Here is a 19,716-nt window from a genome sequence, read left to right on the forward strand (position 1 = left end):
CGCTGTCACTGTTGGCGAACCCCTGAAGAGCTGGGAGCAGGGGAACGGAGAGGGCTTTGGCGGTCCAGCCAAGCCCCACGGGACCAGAAGCAACCACATCTGTTGGCTTGGACTGCTGGCTGTGGAGGCAGCTGCTGCCGGGGCGCTGGCTGTGGAGGCAGGTGCAAACAATCAGGAGCAGGTGAAAACTATTGCTGATTAAAGTAAAAAGTCCAAAACTGAGGTGAAACAAAAACAGGAAGTAATATCAAAATAAAAGCACGAGAATGGAAACATGTGGGACAGAATCATGACAGTCAAGTGCCCTGAGATGATTATTGTTGTGAATTGGCAATAGACAAATTGAATTGAACTGAATTGAATTGAACTGAAATAACATAAATAAAAATCTACATCATTCCAAATGCTAGCAGTAGGTTGTCATAGAGAGTATGAGGGGCAAATTATCATGTGAGTATTGCATTTATAGCAATATAGGGAAACCAAGTTGCTCTTGGCAGAGGGTGTCTAATTACAGACATGAAATTGCATGTTTGATTTGTTGTAATATTATCTGCAGCTGAGTTTATAATGTTTTTTAAATAGTGTAAAATGTCCATCACATGTTCCCAGATATCATATTTTGCCAGATCATGTCTAAAATCTAAAGATATTCATTTTAATGTAACAGAACATTCACATTTTAAATGCTATTTTTTGTTTTAAAAATACCTAATAATTTATAATTTATTATAATTAAACCTGTTAAACTACATGTTGTGTGTAGAAGGAATGTTAATTACTGTTGTTATTGTGGCTTTATCTATCATCGGGAATAGGTCAGTTCATCCATAAGAGTAGCAATTCAATATATTAACATCATGCAGCATGCCAGCATGCTGGGACAGTAAATGTCAACTTAAGTTTATGATTGATGGTTTATTTAATTTTGTCTGGACATACAAACTGTAAGTTTGAAAACATGTTAGCAGTTAACAGACTGAATTCCCTAAATCAAACCAGATTGCTAGGCTAAACATCAAACACATTTTCTTGTGTCTAAAACTTGAAAAAACTACATGCTCAACCCAAATTTCAAAATTAAAAACTGTCTTTAACATTGCACTTATGAACACTATAACAGACCAGAAGAGTGGCCTCACAATGACGTCCATAATTAATCTCTCAATTTAATTTAGAGAAGACTGTGACTAGACCTCTTCATCCTAGTAGTAGGACTAAGTCTTGATTTGTACATTTATAATCAGTAAAGTTCTGATTTGAACACCGCTGATATTTGCTTGATCCCTCCTGGGACTCGGTTGATATTTCTAAGACTTGGGGATACGTCTTCCTGCTGTTTAGTCTCACACAGCACAACACAGCACAGCAGCATTTAATTAAAGGTGAAAGTAATCTCTCCAGTTTGATTGGTGAGGGGCATTGTGGTGCACTCCCTCCCCGATCTTGCTATGATATTATCAGGGGAACCTCGGCTTTGACTTGCAAGCAATGTAAACAGACAGGGAAATATGCTGCAGAGTGAAATGCCCTTGCCTGGATGTCACCTCTAGGTAAAAGTTATTACAACTTTCAAATTCTGAAAAGTTGCTGGTTATTTCTTTTACATCCAACAGTTTTGCAGAACTTCAGCGGAAAGTCAAGGAATATGGTGTCGGTGAGAGAGGGTCAAGCTGTGGTTCTGCTCTGTGGCCCTCCACCCCATTATGGAGGTAAAACGCTCTCTCCTAACTCTTCTGCATTGTCTGCTGTAGTTTCACATTCCCGCTTGTCTCAGCAGTCTTCATTGTTCCTTACTCTGCGGCTTATTATCTCCCTGTAACACTGCTGTGTCTTTTTTGTTTTTCTACCTTCCCACTTTCTCTTAATGTTGCTCTTGTTTTTGAACTCTGACGCACTGTTTTCCACTCACTCCTGCTTATCTGTCAGGCTGTGATCTTTTTCTCATCAGCCGCCGCTCTACGTACCCAGGCCCATCCCTTCACATTGCTAGTTCATAGCCTCACACTTCTTAACCTTGAGCTCACTTGTCTCGCCCATATGATCTGTGTCCATGCTGTCATCCCTGAAGTCTCCAGTGCTCCACATCCACAACTGTCTTTTTTTCCTTCCTCCTTGATGCTTGTAGGTTATCTGTTGGTAATAAAGGCTTCTGGTGGCTGCCGTGGCCGGGGGAACTTTTGTCCCATGGCACAGCTGTGAGCCGGCACATGTCTGTGTGCTGCTGATTAGCAGACCCTCAAAGTGGTCCATGCTCCTGCAGCCATTCGGTGCCCACCAGCACAATTTCACGCCAGTGTACCATATTCTCTCCGCTCTCTGTTTCCAGCTGAAATCTGCAGCCATGTGGGATTCCACACTTCAGCTATTTGCCCTCCAGTCTTCCCTCCCTCCTTCTTTAAAAGCCTACATCTCTTTATTTTTCCTCTTTAACAGAGAATAGACACACATTTAACAGGATTTGCACTGCACAATATTGCCAGCTTGAGGGTTTAAAACTGAAAAATGGTACAAAATGTTTTCCTTTTAGTAACCACAAGGTGTCAATTTGTCATTGCTTGTTGATGCACCACTTGAGGAATACAGTGATGCAACTTATTAAAAGAGGAATCATCTGACGCTTGTTTGAGCAATCAATAGGCAAGTGGTCTAAAAGGAATCGTGCTGAGAGTTAAACCCTGTCAGAGGACATGAGATTATGTGCCTGCAAGTCCTCTGTTGCTGTGGGACTGAAGCTCTTAAACAGACCTAGTCTCTGATAGTTCCTAATCATGAAAGGTCTGACAGTGTCTGCCCTGACTTTCCCTGTAATGATTTTAATTCACTGTTTTCCCTCAAGGAAGTGAGCGGGACTTCTTACCATCTGCCCAGTCAAAAGGGCTGTCTGCAAAGTGTCATGTGTCTGATACAGGAGGGTTCCACTAATAGTTTGCATGCCTGTCTGTCGATCTGTGTGTCTGTGTGTGTGTTGTACAGTAGAATTCATATTCCTTTCTATTGTCTATTATGAAATGAATCCTCCTTGTTAGAGTGAAATGAATGACAAGAGTTGGAGCTGAACTGAAATAGATATTTCCTGTAAAAATCTATATAGACTTATATAGGAACTAATAAGTAAATGTGTTATCTGCTTGATTGTGCTGTAAAGCTGGCCATGGTGCATGCTCAGAAGACAAGGCAGAAGTTATTTTCTATTTTCTGTGCTCTAAGTCCCATGAAAAGACCATAACCAATACTATCAAACTGGGCATTAAGACCAAAAACAGCCCTGTATAAAAAATAAAAAAAAAGTGCAAGCGGCTGCCTTGGAAGTTGTTTCATGTACCAGTGAGACAGTAAAACATAATCCAGCACAGCAGCTTTGAATAATAGATTTGTGAGTTTGAAGGGATATAAGATGCCAAAACACTGTACAGCAGTTTCTAATACAACAAGAGCCTGTAAAGTTATCATGGTGACAATCATTTTATTCCCTATTGAGAAGCTGTCGAAGTAAACAGCAGAACCTTACAGAGTCATTTACTAGGAATACACTGTTACAGATATTTGATTGTCTGGAGATATTGAGGCGCAAAAGTTGAACCAGGTTTAACAATATGAGAACATCCTGCATTCTTTTGCCAGGGAGCCCTGTGTTTGAACCCCCGCTGAGCTGACACAGCAGTCCATCTCAAAGGGTTGGGGGGGCTGCCTTATATCATACAGCACTGTTGTCTGTCTGAACTCGACGTTAGACCTGCTCTAAATACTTTCCAACCTCCCTGCCCTGTCTGTGGGACTCAAGCCAGTTGAAGCGTATTGAGTAGTCCTATTTTAAAAAATTGATCACAAATATATACAGTATGTTCTTTTGTTAAGTGGGCACTGTATTTTTTTTCCAAACAAAAGCAAGTAATTATTCAAGACTATTTTCAGATGTGAACTAATATACATTTTGTGGTGTCATTAGAATTTACAGCAGCTCAGCGTAGCTGGGATTGACTCAGAATAAACTATGGCCATGGTAAATGAAGATCAACACTGGAAGTTCAGGAGCAGGACCACAACCCTCTTCTTTCCTACTGTTTGTCCTGCTTCCTATGGGGGACCATGCTCGAGTGCTGCACAGATTCCCCGGAAGCCTTTCCCCAAAACGTTCAGTCACCAAATGACATCTGCACAAACTTCCACGTAGGCGTGGTCCTGACTAGTGAATCTCATTTTCTACTTCAAGCAACTGGTTTAAAAGAAATATTCACTAAGCCGGGGGTATGTCTTCAATGTGGTGATCACAGAAACACAAAGATAATAAGAACAAATTAGATCCAGACGATCCTGGCATTTTAAGGGTATTTCATACTAAGAAAGCAACTTTGTTATTGTTAAATATAACAAATAATAAAGACAGAACAAACATGTCACCAAGTGCAACAGTGTGGCTCATTTATGTTTTAAATAATCGTTCTCTTATTGTTTGGTTCAGACCAGGTAAATATCAGTGAAATCATTTTAATTCATTTCTGTAGTAAATACCCCTGTAGTAAAGTGATTTCTCCTGCCCTCTGATAGTGAAAATGTGGCATCTCATCAGATATAATTTGGGGTGACAAGGGCTGCCTGACCATTAGCTTGTGGCCTTTGTGAGTATGGAGGCAAAACCTTACAGTCAAACCTTAGTGATTTGGTTAAAACCCTGTTCACAAAACCTGGCACAGTACAGTAACAGAGCTTAGGGCACTCTAACCGTCATTTCACTACACAGGCTATACTTTGTTGGATCAGATGGCTGGCACTTGTCTTTTCATGGGATTTGTTGGTAAAATGAAGAATATAGCTTATCAGCAACCTTGTCCTTTGAGGTTATTTATGTCCATATTTCTGACAAATAAGTAGAATATCTCCTAGTTTATTTGTAAAAAATATCTTTTTTCTACACGTGTAATACAAGCCTCACAGTCCTGGTCATTTTGAGAATGTCACTGGAAAGCATATCTCAGTAGCTGCCATTCATGACCTTTTTTTTTTTTCCAGAAATCAAATATTCATGGGTTTTCAATGGACAGCGCAAGTTCCTACAACAGGATGCCCGTCGTTTCATCTCCCAGAGGACAGGCAACTTGTACATAGCCAAAATTGAGGCCTCAGACGCAGGAAACTACACGTGTGTGGTGAGAAACATAATGACCAATGCCACCGTGTTCAGCTCTCCGACCCCTGTGGTCGTGCGGAGAGATGGTAAGCATTTTTGGTTCGCCTCCGCTGCCTCCTGGTTCTCTTGCACATTGAACTGACGTGCTGTCAGAGCAAGGGCGTGCCTAGGAGATAAATTGCTTGTCCTGAACATGACATTGTTTTTGCTTTTGCTTACGAGCAAGGTTTTTGCACCATCTAAAACCTTTGAACTTAACAGGGTTATGTACTGCACAGTATGAGAGAAACCCTCTCTAAACACATGAAGGCAGATATTTACATACTCAGAAATGTAGTCTGCACTGACAAAAATGCATGCAGACACACACAGCAAGGAGCTCCTCACACACACTACACCCCATCAGGACCTTTTATACTATATGTGCCACTTCAGATGTGAGCTGAGGCAGATAAGTAATCCAAACACAGCTTCTGCTGAGCCAAACGCTGTTGTCAACATGCATGCTCATTCTCTAACACTGTCATTCATGCCATGAATTAAAGAGGACTGCATATTTTGTGTTTTGACTGATGTGTTTTGCTTTCCTGCAGTAGTGATGGGTGAATATGAACCAAAGATCGAGGTTCAATTTCCTGACACCCTTCACATCTCTAAAGGATCATCAGTGAAGCTGGAGTGCTTTGCCTTAGGAAAGTAAGTGTCAGACACTGTAGCACGGTGCACCTCTACCCCTCACACTACACTATAACATTTGTAAAGTGCCAGACAGCCTGCATTGCAACAAACAAGCTGACAAACAAACATGGCAGCACTCCTTGCTGGTAGGAGCAGGAACCAGCATGACATTTGTATGTGACCTCTGCAGCCCGGTGCCTTCCATCTCATGGAGAAGAGCTGATGGAAATCCACTCCCTGGCAAGATCAAAATCAACCACCCTAATGGGGTTCTGGAAATTCCATATTTTCGCCTGGAGGATGCTGGTGTATACGAGTGTGTAGCGGAAAACAGCAGAGGACGAAGCGTTGCCAGAGGGCAACTTATATTCCACAGTAAGACTCTTGTAAACCTCTGCTTTCTGTGTCTCTTTTTGAATATTCTTCTCCTTAATCAGTACTATTTGATATTCAACACTCAACTATATTTGTCGCACTTTGCATTTGTTGGAAACACATTTGAAGTGGTTTATTATTTGTTATGTCAAAAGCATCTGAGTTATTTTCTCAGGATGAAATCACTTAATAACCTGAGGATAATCTGGACTTGATTTGTGCTCATTATCATTTCTCCATTGTGATCATCACATTAAAGATCTCCCCCGGCTTTTTGAATATATTTTTCAAATCAACAGCTTGAAGTAGAAAATGAGATTACTCATACATTTGTCAGCATATAGGTCTCCCACCTCCATAGGATCTAAAGGAACTGGCTGTCAAACAGCAAGCTTTGAAATGAATCATTTTTATGTCATGGGAAAGCACCGTCTACATCGCGAAATATTCACAACTGACTTCTATAGGCTGAGAGAACCAGAAGAGTCTCTCCTGCTCCTGTCTGCTGTGTGTGTGTTGAAAGGGAACTGCAAAAATGGATTACTTGTAGGAGTTTTGTTTTCAGTGAGAACTCCTGTATCTGCTGTTTTGCTTCTAAGGATCTAGTTTGATGTCAGTAGTACTGAACATTAATCCTAAATTGCTGCTGACACAAAGCTGTAAGGTAGTGCCAGTTTGCTTGTGTAGTCATACACAAATGCAATTCAAAATGCTATATTTTATCATTCAGAAGGGGATATAAAGTTTTGAAACAGAATTTTAACAGCTATAAACCATTGTAAAAGGATTAAATAACTGTGGAAGAAATTAAAGTGGAAAGTGAAAATATTTAGGACTGAAGGTTTAGTGAAAAGCAGTGGAGAACATAAAACATTTTATCCCGGATTTAGATGTGGTAACAGTCCAGCCATTTACCCTATTGTTGGGAGGATTTGTCCATCTCTGTGATGGAAAGTAAAGCGCTTCTCCATGTTTAATTTGGACTCTGCTGGAAGCCCCTCACATACTGCTACTGTACCTGAGGCTGACAGGGTTTGTTTGGAGTAAGATAGTCAGACATATTTTCTTCTTAAACTGACAATATTTGGTACTTTAGGACACAGTTATCTTTATTTTTTGTTAGACATAGCATCAATAGTTTGCAATTATTATTATTATTATTGTAGAAGTCTTATAAAAGATCATTACACTAGTTGTTAACTGAAAGTGTGTGTAAATAGACATGAGCTCTTTCTAAACTATTACTACAACCCCAAATCAGAAAAAGATGGGACTGTATGTAAAATCAAAATTAAAACTGAAAATAGCAATGTGCAAATCATCTGTATCCTGTATTACACTGAAAATAATGCAGCAGCATATTATTTGATGTGATACCTCATCAATTTTATTCTTTGTTCAAAATAAACACTCACTTCAATTCTGATACTGCAACACATTCCAAAAATGTTGGGATGGCTGCATTTCAGGGCCAATAATGAGGTAAAACAATGAAATGATGATTCCATTTGAAACAGGTGATGCCAACAGGTGACTGCATTATGATTTAGTACAAACATGGCATCCAGGAAAGGCCGAGCCCTTTGGCAGTAAGGATGGGCCAAGGACCGCCAGCTTACCAACATATGTGTCAAAAAATTTGTGAAAAATTTAAAAACTATGTTATTCAAAAAAAAAAAAAAACAGGAAGGGATTTGGATATGTCACCCTCTATGGTGCAGAACAACAATCCCAACTTTTCTGATTTGGGGTTCTACATAATTAAAACAGATTGCTATAAAGAAAAAGGGGGAGTAATAAAAATGATTAATGAACAATATCTTAGAACACCAGATAATGAGGGGACAAGGATTCATGGGTTTGTACTCATTAAACTTGAACTCCATGTTCAGTGAACTGTGTGAAATCCCTGTAGGATCCAGCTGTTTTACACTTTGGATTTGGCTTCTTTACCTTAGTGCTGTAGTATGACATCAGTTTCTATGTCAACATTCTCATATCTGATTGCAGAGCTTGTGTAATATACTGTATATATATTACCGGAGGGTGAGGAAGACACACACCGCCCCATAGGGGTGAGAAGGGAGTGTATATAAAAAATAATAATATATATTCCCCACTCACCCCCCACTTTGGGGAGGTCTTGTATTCCTTCCTTCAAGCTCGGGTCCTCTACCAGAGGCCTGGGAGCTTGAGGGTCCTGCGCAGTATCTTAGCTGTTCCTAGCACTGCACTCTTCTGGACAGAGATCTCAGATGTTGTTCCTGGAATCTGTTGGAGCCACTCTCCCAGTTTGCGGGTCACAGCCCCCAATGTTCCTATTACCATGGGGACCACTTGTGCCTTCACCTTCCACATCTTTTCTAGCTCTTCTTTCAGCCCTTGGTATTTCTCAAGCTTCTCATGTTCCTTCTTCCTGATGTTGCTATCGCTTGGGATTGCTACATCTATCACTACGGTCTTCTTCTTCTGTTTGTCTACCACTACTATGTCCAGTTGGTTGGCCATTACCAGTTTGTCAGTTTGCATCTGGAAGTCCCACAGGATCTTAGCTTGGTCATTCTCAACCACCTTTGGGGGTGTATCCCATTTTGACTTTGGGACTTCCAGCCTGTACTCAGCACAGATGTTTCTGTACACTATGCCAACCACTTGGTTATGGCGTTCCATGAATGCCTTGCCTGCTAGCATCTTGCACCCCGCTGTTATGTGCTAGATTGTCTCAGGGGCATCTTTTTGAGAACTGCAGCCTCAGTTTAAGGAATATATGGAATTTTAGAATCTTGTTTCTTTAGGCTTCACTACTTTTTATTTTTTCTTTCAACCTGGTGATCTCAAGTGTCACTGAACTGTGTCCACTGCACAGTGCACCTGCAGTTCAGTTCCAGGCTTTAGTAAATCAGGAGCTAATTACATGCAGACTGTGAGCACAAAGGGTATGTCATGTATGTAAATCTGACCTGAAGACTGCTAAACCAGTCCAGTGGTCATGTTATGTGTGAACACCTACAGTATGTCCCAAATAAAAAAAAAAAAAACTGCTTTACAGTGTTCCCACAGCTCTTCTCATGAGAAACAATTGATCTGCTATCGCAGGCCATATTTTAGCTGCAAGGCGCATTGTCACAAATTATTTTTTTTGCAAAATATTAAACGCCTTGATTCTTTGGATTTAAATGTTGAGATTTGTTATTACAGTGCAATCAGAAAATTACAGTAAATGCAGTATATTTGCAACACAATTTTGGCATTTTTTGTTAGTAAATATTTATATAAATTTTCCTTTTGTGCAGATGTTGAACATTTACATTGGATCCAGACACTGAAAGATGCTCATATGGTAATAGATGCTAATCTACAATGGGAGTGTAAAGCCGTTAGTAAGCCAAGACCTACATACAGATGGTTAAAGAATGGTCAGCCACTGACAGCAGAGGTAAGATTTCATAAGTAACACCAAGACTGTATTTATTATACATGTTGTACATTCATTGTGATTTTACACACAAAAATGCAGTATTCAAACAAAAAATACTGCAAAAATCTCTTAAAAAAGAAATGTTCACAAGAAACTGAAGGATGAGTAGAACTGTTATCCAACATTAATCAGCTGGCCTGATTTTCAGGGGAGGATCCATGTGGAAGCTGGTAGACTGACCATATCCAGGATTAGTCTGTCGGACTCCGGGATGTATCAGTGTGTGGCAGACAATGAACATGGAGCTGTCTATGCCAGCGCTGAGCTCAAGGTTGTTGGTAAGCAGTTTGTTTGTGCTGTACTATTTACAGTGGCAAGGCAGCTGTATACTGTAGGTATACGGTGTTGTCAGTGGAACGAACGTGCTTCCTGTCTGAATGTAAGTAAATAAATAAAAAGCAGGCTGAACTAGCTCATCACTGAGCAATGGCCTTGCTCTTTCATTTCTGTAATTAGTCTGGCGGTGAAAATACAATTTTCACAATTGCTGGTGATGCACTTGACATTTTGGCTGATACACAGCTGTTGCACCTCCACAAAGCCAGACAGTTGGTCTTAACATGGATTTGTTCTTCAGCCTCCCCACCTGACTTCACCCGGCGGCCCGTGAAGAAGTCCACAGTGGTTCAGAGGGGGGGTGAGGTGGTCCTGGAGTGTCGCCCCCACGCTTCCCCCAGGGCTACAATCACTTGGTTGAGAAGGGGAGAACTCCTGAAGGACGGCAAGAGGTAGGGTATTGTACTGTATGCACTGCCGCTCAAGCCACTGATGGCATCTGTTTGTTATTGTGGTCATGTTTTTTTCTAGGACTCCTTGGTTTTACTGTATGTCTCTGCTAGAGGGGACTTTGGAAGTCAGCATTGCATAAAATGAAAGCCCTGTTTGGGTCAAGAAGGTGTTTTTATACATTTGTATACATGTTGATTTCTGCAGTACTGTCGTTTTGTCTGATACCTTTTAACAAGATCTAGAAAGCCCAATGATACTATTATCACATTGAGATAATTTCTTACAGGAAGGAAAGATAGTATTGGCAGTTCAGTTCAGCATGCCCGTGTCTTACTGGAAATATAAGTGAACATGTCTTTTTCATAAAACACCATCAGAAAGCCCTGTCAGTCACAAGCCATGTAATTAACTTAATAGCATCAATTTTCTCTGAGAGCATTGCCTCCTTGTTCTGTTCAGGCAGCAACTTTTGTCGCTTACAACAACTTCTCACAGGATGAAACTTTAAAGCAAAGAGGGCAGGGATATAGTGAAATCTGGTTTGAGTCCATCTGTCGTAATACACTGCTGCTGCTGAAATTTGTACTTATTGGCCAATTAGCTGCTTCAAAATGAGTAGTTTAAAATTTCTTTAAAGTCATTTCCCTTCTCCACCACCCTTTCAATAGCAATTTTTATTTTTTAAATTTTGTATTTTGTCTTGAATCTATTGACTCAAAGTATTTTGTGTAAAATACATTTAGTATATCACCACATTTTGTTATTCTTAAATAATGCTGACAATTCTGATATAACACTAAAATCCAATCAAAGGCATTATTCATTATGTGAATTAGAAAATACATACAACTGGCTTCTAGAATGCTTATGTCCAGTAGGAGTGGTTAGCTTGTGTATGAATAGACAGCCGTGACTAGGCTGACAAAGCACCAACACAACATAAAAAATGTATGTGATAAAAAGTTTGACATGTTGCGTCTGTAACTGCCGGGGAACAGATCCTGTTAAGAGCTGATCATTGGTTGAACATAATGCTCTCACAGATTTCATGGCAACCCCAGGACCCCTTCTCCCCATAGCAGGCTCCCAAAACAACCAGTTAGGGGTCACTCTAGCAAAAAGAACATGATAATCCCTCACTGGCTTCCCACACAACATGTCCAAATGTGATGACCAATTATTAGACTTTAACCACACTTAACTACCAAATTACACTTTTGCCAAAGCAATATTTAACATAATACATGTAAATTATTATTTACTTTAATAATTTCCAGTTTTTAGCTTTAAACATAAATACCGATAATTTTATAAATGTTGTAATACTAAAGACATTTTCATACTCCTGTTTTTTCCCCTTCCCACTTGTTGCTCAGATTCACATCAATGTATTATTTTTTGACTTGTTATTGTTCCCACATTAGATAACACAAACGTCAAATTCAAAATGTCTTACCTGATTAAAGAATCATCAAATGCCTTACAGGATCAGGTGACACTGAATTATATCGAACTGTTTTCAAGGGGGTATTTCAGTGAAAGAACAAAGGGTCAGTATCTTGTTTAATAACTCAAGGGATCAATTGTTACTTTTCTCATTTACTATGGCTCCTCTATCCACCCACCTGTCTTCTTGTCAGAACTCTAGGACTTAACCCTTCAACCTAAAAATACATTCTCATAAAACTTGAAAAAGGCTCTTTGCTGTCAGTGTCTGCAAAGTTTATATTGGTGACTTACAAAGTTTGTTCCCTGTTATACTTATATTTTGGTGAACACAGCTAGTCCTGTGGTAATTGAACTCCAGACTTGATTTTTCTCAATAATCTGTCTGGAAAATTGAGTTGAGTGTTGAATCTACTGAAGAAAGTTTGTACTGCATTTATGAAATTTGCTCCACTAGAAAAATTGATAAAACCCTTGCTTTAAAAAGCTGTGTCCAGGGCACAGAACGCTGCTGCAATTTCCTCCTTTAATGCACATGGTTTTGATGAATCTTAAGGGTTTGAAGGGGATTCATTAATGTGAGTCCACCATGTGAATGCAGGAATTTAAACTGACAGGACCTGCTGGCTGCAGACCTGAGCAAAGTGCACAATAATAATCTTCTTTGTGAATACAATTTTTGGTCATTTAAATGCATATGTCCGAGGAAATGATCAAAAAAGTAATAATGAAAAAAGACTATCTGGCTTCAGCTAGAGAATGAAAAAAGAGTTCACTTAGTTAATTATCTGACTCAACTAGAAACTGTCCAGTAGCATGAAACAACTGTCCATTCTGTTTGGATGAAACCAGTTAAATGTCTTATTTCAGAACAAATTTCAACAATGTAAATTTTTAAAGTACATTGGATGGAGTATCAAATTTTTGAGTTTAAAACTGTAGATGGCAAAAAAAGATTACAGAAAACAAAGAGAGTTGTGACAGTTCAACTCATTACTGCACGTAACATTGTAGCATCTGTTGACTCTAATGAAGTACTTTTAATTTTCACACTCATTATATGTTGAAAGAGGTGGATAGCTGCCCTCTAGCTTTTTTTTCCTCTCTCACTTTTCTCGTGGACTGTATCTCAAATCAATATGTACAACCATAGACTTTTCATAGACTATCTATAACTCACTGAGCCTGCCTCACCATGTGACCAGCGCAATTGATTAGTTATCAGGTTTTCCATGGGCTGGTCATGAGGAAAGGGAGAGAAATTACACAGGCATTACCCAGGCAGCGCATTTGGACAAGAATAGATATCCACAGCATGGAACGAAGTTTGTCTACAAAGCAGATAGTTCTTTACATTTCTATTTGTTTTGCAGCTCACTGCCCCTCAGGTCATGTTCTCAGTGCGCCTCCATCATTCAGTATTTGATATTTTTGTCAATAAATCAGCGCAAAGCACCCTGTGTCAGACATGCTTTCTAGGTCTCAACTCAGCCTGAGTGAATACATATTTATTCTTGGGAGTCAATATGAAATTGTTTGATTTTTGAGCTGGCTTGCTCGCAGCATTTCAGTTTGATTTACTGAATCCAAAGGTCACAGCACAAGTGCATTATCTGCCTCATTTATGCATGTTTATGATTACCGGCTTGCCAACTTGTCTCTTCATAACTAGGGTACCAAAAAACTGTTCCAGGGTAGGAGATGAAGTTTTACAGACAAGGGCAACGTGGATGTGGGGTATTCCTTGCTATCTTTTCACAGTCCTTTTCTTTTTTTCTTCCTAAAGAGAGAGCTCTCACTGTACGATCATGATAGTCCAGATGACAAAACATGTGCGTTTATAAAAATATTGATAAACTCATCTGAGTTGCCTCAGGCTACATACAGGCTGCCCTACCTTACTGGTGAAGGTTAATAAGGCTGTATACAACCTGAAAGGAACATTTGGAGACACTACTCGGGGCTGAGAAGGAGATATACTAAAATATTTTTAATGTATAGTTAAATATTTACAGTATAATTAAATATTGTCCTTAAAAACACAACAGAACTGAACGTTAGTTAGATGGGGCAGTAAAGGACAGTACTATGTGTATCAGAAAGTCTAATAAAAATCATTTTAAGTCAGGTTAGTGCATTATCAATGAATTGCATTTATACTGTAAATATAGTAGGGTTTTTACTGTATATTGTATACATGTTTTTGTGTACTGCCTCCTCTGCTTCTGAAACCAAATCTACACCATTGATTATAAAAAGAAAATTGACTTTAAGTCACTGTATGCATCTTACGACAAAGGGAAACAGAGAGTAGCTCGTGAATGTAAGTCGCAAGCTGTTACACGTGCACAATAAGGTCAGCATTCGTCTGTGTAATTGTCAGTTTAGTTTCTTTCTAGAGACTCCCAGTTTATTTCTCCCCTGAGAACAGTCTGTCATTTTTTTTTTTTTTTTACGTGAGATGCTCTCCATGTTATTACTTTTCAGAAATGGCTTATAGTGTGTTGATACTATCTCCACGTGTTCTGGAGTGATAAGCCTTCAAGTAAAGATCTCGTTCATACTGCCGCTCTCCACTGCTGCTCTCCTTTTCCTATCACCGTTCTGCCTGGCCCCGGCGGTCTGTTGTATATCCAATTAATATCTGCATTTTAGCTATTGCGCTATCAGTGCTCTGCTGACCCTGACTGCACATCTGTTCTGCTTTAGCTAAGATAGCTCTTATCTTCTGAGGTTCTGGAGCCTTCATTCAAAATGAGGAAACACAATTTCAAATGGCTTGAAAAATGAGACAGGGTACAACCCAGTTCCCTTATTTGACTGTTCCCGACTCCTCAAGCCACGCTTGATTAGGAATTGCTCTAAGGAAATTCAAGCAAGGAACCATGAGACCATCCTTCGCTGAAGTCTTTTACCGGTCTGACACACCACTGTATTGGACATCTGTTAGTAGTTGGACGCTGCAGCTGATCAGACTGAATTGATGCTCTATCACAACATCAATACAATTTAATAATGAAGTAGACAGACAAAGGGCAGAGCCAACTTGAATGCTGATAATTATCTATGTCTCTGTTACTTTCCATAAATCATATGCAGAGACTAAAACCACAAATAGATTTTGTGTGTTCTCTGTTGCATCTGTGAATCCAGAACATGGTTTAGCTTGTTGGTCTGTGCCATAGATCTTCATTGTTGTCCAATAGCTATAAAAACACACCAGTGGGTCACATCATTGCACTAGATGGTGTTTCTTCCATACAAACAATGGAAAGTTAGTCTTACTTCAAAAAAGAGCTCCAAAGGCTTAAAACAGCTCTTCACTCTTTACAGTCCCTGAAGTAAGAAAGCATCAGCTGTGCATAGTCTGTATTCTGCTTCCACTGCTCTGCTAGCTTCCTGTGTTGTTAGGTGTAGCATAGGCAATAAACACACTTGTCTACCATTTTTTCCAGATAGGCTGAAAATCCCTGTGTGTTGGGGAGATAATTACAGTTTGATATGATATATTCAGGTATGCAGTTTACACTCTGTCTAAAACATTTGGACAAATCCACAAAACACTGTAAACCACAGTAATCATAACCCTGATCATTTATTCATTAATTTACAAACAGATTATTAGTAAATGCAGATGCATATACTTACTATATTTTAATAAATGAAATATTTCACACTGGTTTCACTGATCTCATCACGTCTCATGTTTACAAAGAGCAGGTTTTAGTGCAGATGTTTGTCCAACAGTTAAAGCATATTCAAATAAGAAAGAAAGAAACATCACAGTACCAATGTGCTAAGTGTGTGCCTGTACTCCTACAGTGTGTATACAGGCAAATATAAACTCCAAATTGAGAACAGTCACCACATAATTCTACAGTCTGACTGACAGTTGATCCAGCTGAACCATCAGAAACATAGTGGTTCAGAGGAAGAGTTGTCTCAGTTCTCTTAAAAGATCCTTGTTCCCTCTCTTTGCATCTTCAGTGGGAGACTAAGATGTGAGGGAAAGACACAAGCAAGGGAAATGTGGATGCAATTAAGGGAAATGAGATATCTCATCTAAGAATGAGTTAATTTGATTCCTGTAATCACTTTTTAATTAAATTAACAACCAACGAATTGCACTGAAAAGCAAATGAGAGTTGTGAACTCATAATGGGCTGTTTCAGTGTTGTCACTCTCTTCAGACAGACTATCACAGAGGACGGGACTCTGCGTATCACCAACATCTCCAAATCCGATGGAGGCAGTTACACATGTGTGGCCAGAAACCAGTTCGGAACATCCAGCAGCACAGGAACACTGGTGGTGAAAGGTATTTCTGTTTCCGTCACTGGTTCCCACTACTGAACCTTTTAAACTTTAGACTTTTTTTAAGGGGAAAAAATACTAGCTCAAGCATGAAATTGATAATGAAATATATAGCAGTTTTATGTTCCTGGCTGTTTGACAGACGTATAAGTCATCCATGGTTTTGTCAGCTGTGAGTTATTGTTCATGTAGCAGAATGGGGCAAACCACCAACATCTCTGGCTGTGAGTGAAGATTGTTTTTGTCACCAACATTTAATTTAAAGGGAGCTGCTGTAACATTTTCAGATTTGTGTCTTGGGAGAGAGAGGTTTTTTTTTTTTTTTTTTTTTCTCTTTGTTAGGCTTTTCCTGTGCTTAATTATTCATTACTGAGTTATGGAAGGCATTCACTTTCTAAGTGATGTTATTTAAGGTCACTTAACTACAATGATGGAGCAGAATCGGTCTCACTATTCTGGGCAAATTAAGCTGTAGTACCTTTTTCACATTGCTGAATTTTATAAAGATCCAGTGCTACTTACAGTAACAAGTGAGTTTCCTCCCACTATTCTGTAGAGCCCACCAGGATCATAGTTCCACCCATGAGTTTGGATGCCACGGTGGGGCAGAGCCTTGTGCTGCCATGTGAGGTGTCCAGTGATTCGTCCCTGAGCCCCATCTTCAAGTGGTTTTTCAATGGCAAAGCCATTGATTTCAGCAGGCAGGAGCACTTTGAAATGATTGGAGGGGTATGTATAATGTGGGTCAACGCTTTTGCTTGGTGATTTTAGGCGAAGACAATCAGTGCCAAGGATCTGACCTATATCCATTTTTAAAAGTTCTAGCTGTTGTTGAAGCTTTTGGGAGCAGCACTATTATACCAGTTTATGCCCATGATAGTCTGTGATATTCATATAAAAACTCAAAAGGTTGATTCAGTGTGTATTGAATTTCTCTCACCATCAAATTTCTTTTCAATCAAATTCCATATGAAAAATCTATGTACTTGATGGTGACAGGCACTGCAATACTACCACAACTATATAGTGCTAGAGAAACATTGGGAAACGTTATTAATGGTACAATATAGGCTGTCTTTTAGTAGTGGAAAATAACTAGGTACAGTTACTAAAGTACTGTACTTAAGAACAACTTTGAGATATTTGTACTTTACCGGAGTAGTTACATTTTTTGCTGCTTCATGCTTCAACTTCACTAATTGGTTTAAGGAAAAAATGTACTTTTTACTCTACTACATTTGTGTGATAACTTTAGTTGCTAGTAACTTTTCAGAATCAGTTTTTAAAAAATACAATATTATCATTGCCTATATCGATCTCCGGTGGAAAAGTCACAAACTCACAAACCACCAAGCACTAATTAAAATTATAAGCATATACATTAGTTAAAACTAGCCCCACCTTTTCATTAATGTGAGGTACATAATAATGCATCGATAATTGTAACCCAATGTATTGTATTAATGCAATTCCACATAATGAGTACTTTTCCTTTTAGTACTTTAAGTATGTTTTGATGCTTTAATAATTTTGTACTTTTACTTAAGTAACATTTTAAATACAAGACTTTTACTTAAGTAAATAATCTGAGTACTTCTTCCACCACTGGTGTCTTCCCTGTAGCCTAGCAGAAAAACAGATGTATGAAATCTTATAACATAAAAATTATCATTTAAAAAACAGCTGTTTGACAATTCTACATAAGAACATGTCAACTCACTGCACCCATCTGTCGGTTGCCAAGAACAGTAATAGCATGTACCTCCCTATAAATCCACTGTGTTGTTCTTACACAACTGTTTGTGTAACTTATAACCAAACAAGAGGCATCATGTTAGAGGTCTCACATCATAGGGAATGTGTATATTTGCCTTGTGACAAACTTTCTGGAGAGTTAAGAAGATGAATACCGCTCTTATGTAATGTCAGTAACACAGAAGGAAAAGAAGCAGCCAGCCGGGTTCTGCCCACAGGTAATAGTCCACCTACCAGCACCTCTAAAGCTCACTAATTAACATGTTATATCTTGTTTAATGTGTACAAAACCAGAGTGGAAAAACATCCGTGCCCTGAAGAGAGGTTTCATGTCAGACTATTTGTTGGCTCTGAGCAGATGTTCCACTACCATTGGAGACTCCAGTTTTTATATGCATTAAATAAACAAGATATAATGTGTTAATTAGTGAGCTTTAGAGGTACTGGAAGGCCTCCATTCTTTACGCTAAGCAGCACTAACTGCCTCCTGTTTCTATACCGTGCACATAACTGTGACACGTTAGAGTGGTATTAACCTACTGCTGTAGATATACATCAGCCTGATTGTAAGAGAACATAAACACAACAGGGGAATGCTTGTTTTGGGGTGGGGTTTGCCTTTAAGGCCTTGTGTCAGAAACCATGTACACTTAATTCAGAGATGCCAGCAGATGTTGGTGTGTGTGTCGCGTCTGAGGGGAAAACCCGTAAACAGGGATGACATTTCTCCAGCCTGGAGATGATCTCACTGCATGAGCAAATCAATCAATTTCTCACTGAACAAAGGAGCCTAAATTATTGTGATTACAAGATTTATGCTCCCTCTGGATGAGCGCACCAGGCCTGCTGAAGTCGCTGTGCAACACTGACATTTTCACAGTGAAAATAATCACAACAGATGTTTAACTTGCTTTCACCTTTTACACAAAGGGACTGATTTCTGAAAAGCTATGTTTTGCTGAGAAAAAAATGTGTGTGTACACAAGGCAGTAATGTGCTAAAGGCAACTCTCAAAACTCTTGCTAGAGATAGTAATGTGAGCTTTAAAGTTTAAGTATGAACACAGCAAACACTGATCCAAAGGGGGGAAAACTGTTTCAGAACAGGACTCTTGTTCCGCCTTCATTAGAATGTAAAACTGAATTAATATGTTTCTTCGTGTCATCTTTTTTACTAGTACTGTGGTGAATTCTCCCAAGCTTCTTAAGACTCAATGAGAAATTCAGTGTGTTCCAAGGATTTTCCATGTTGTTTGTTTTTCTTCCTTGCTAAAACTCATATGTCTTTGTCATTAGGGATTTGTAGGTGACCTGATGGTGAGGAGTATCCAGCTGAAGCATTCTGGAAAGTATGTGTGTATGGTGCAAACTGAAGTTGACACGGTTTCAGCCGGAGCAGACTTAATTGTCAGAGGTATGCCTGTTCTGCTTACTTATGCCGCTCGTCAGCATTTATCGCTCTCTGTGGAAATTTTACATTTCTTGTTTTATGGGGTAGTGTGTGATTATGACACACATAACTCCACTGCTTTCAGATAAGAGCTGTGTCACCAAGATGTTAGTTTTCCTTTTTGAACTTTTTGAAGTTAAAGAATGATTTAGATTTTTTTGGGCTCCAAAATCATTACACTGAACTTTTCGTGACACAGGAAAGTTACCTCAGAAGCCTCAGGGCTAAATAAAAGAACAGAGACCAGAGATCAGAGCTTCACGAAAATAAAATCCGTTACTTTAGTAACTTTCAAAATAAATTCAACACCTTATACTCAGTGCATGGCATCTTTGATGTTGAAATGCAAGTATCTTATATGACC

General features: G+C 39.2%; 1 protein-coding gene across 2 annotated transcripts in view; it reads left to right on the top strand.

Annotated features, from left to right (window-relative positions):
• Positions 1–19,716, top strand: part of cntn6 (contactin 6) — a 165,949-nt gene that overhangs the window by 111,537 nt on the left and 34,696 nt on the right. For both annotated transcript variants that reach the window (XM_020592952.1, XM_020592951.1), the window contains 10 exons: positions 1,617–1,712; positions 5,011–5,214; positions 5,722–5,824; positions 5,997–6,181; positions 9,475–9,617; positions 9,808–9,937; positions 10,237–10,387; positions 16,025–16,152; positions 16,705–16,877; positions 19,199–19,316. In XM_020592952.1, the coding sequence (XP_020448608.1) occupies positions 1,617–1,712; positions 5,011–5,214; positions 5,722–5,824; positions 5,997–6,181; positions 9,475–9,617; positions 9,808–9,937; positions 10,237–10,387; positions 16,025–16,152; positions 16,705–16,877; positions 19,199–19,316 (1,431 nt within the window). The remainder of the gene's footprint in view (positions 1–1,616; positions 1,713–5,010; positions 5,215–5,721; positions 5,825–5,996; positions 6,182–9,474; positions 9,618–9,807; positions 9,938–10,236; positions 10,388–16,024; positions 16,153–16,704; positions 16,878–19,198; positions 19,317–19,716) is intronic.

Source organism: Monopterus albus, unplaced genomic scaffold (assembly GCF_001952655.1).
Source record: "Monopterus albus unplaced genomic scaffold, M_albus_1.0 scaffold18.1, whole genome shotgun sequence".
Classification (NCBI taxonomy): Eukaryota; Metazoa; Chordata; class Actinopteri; order Synbranchiformes; family Synbranchidae; genus Monopterus; species Monopterus albus.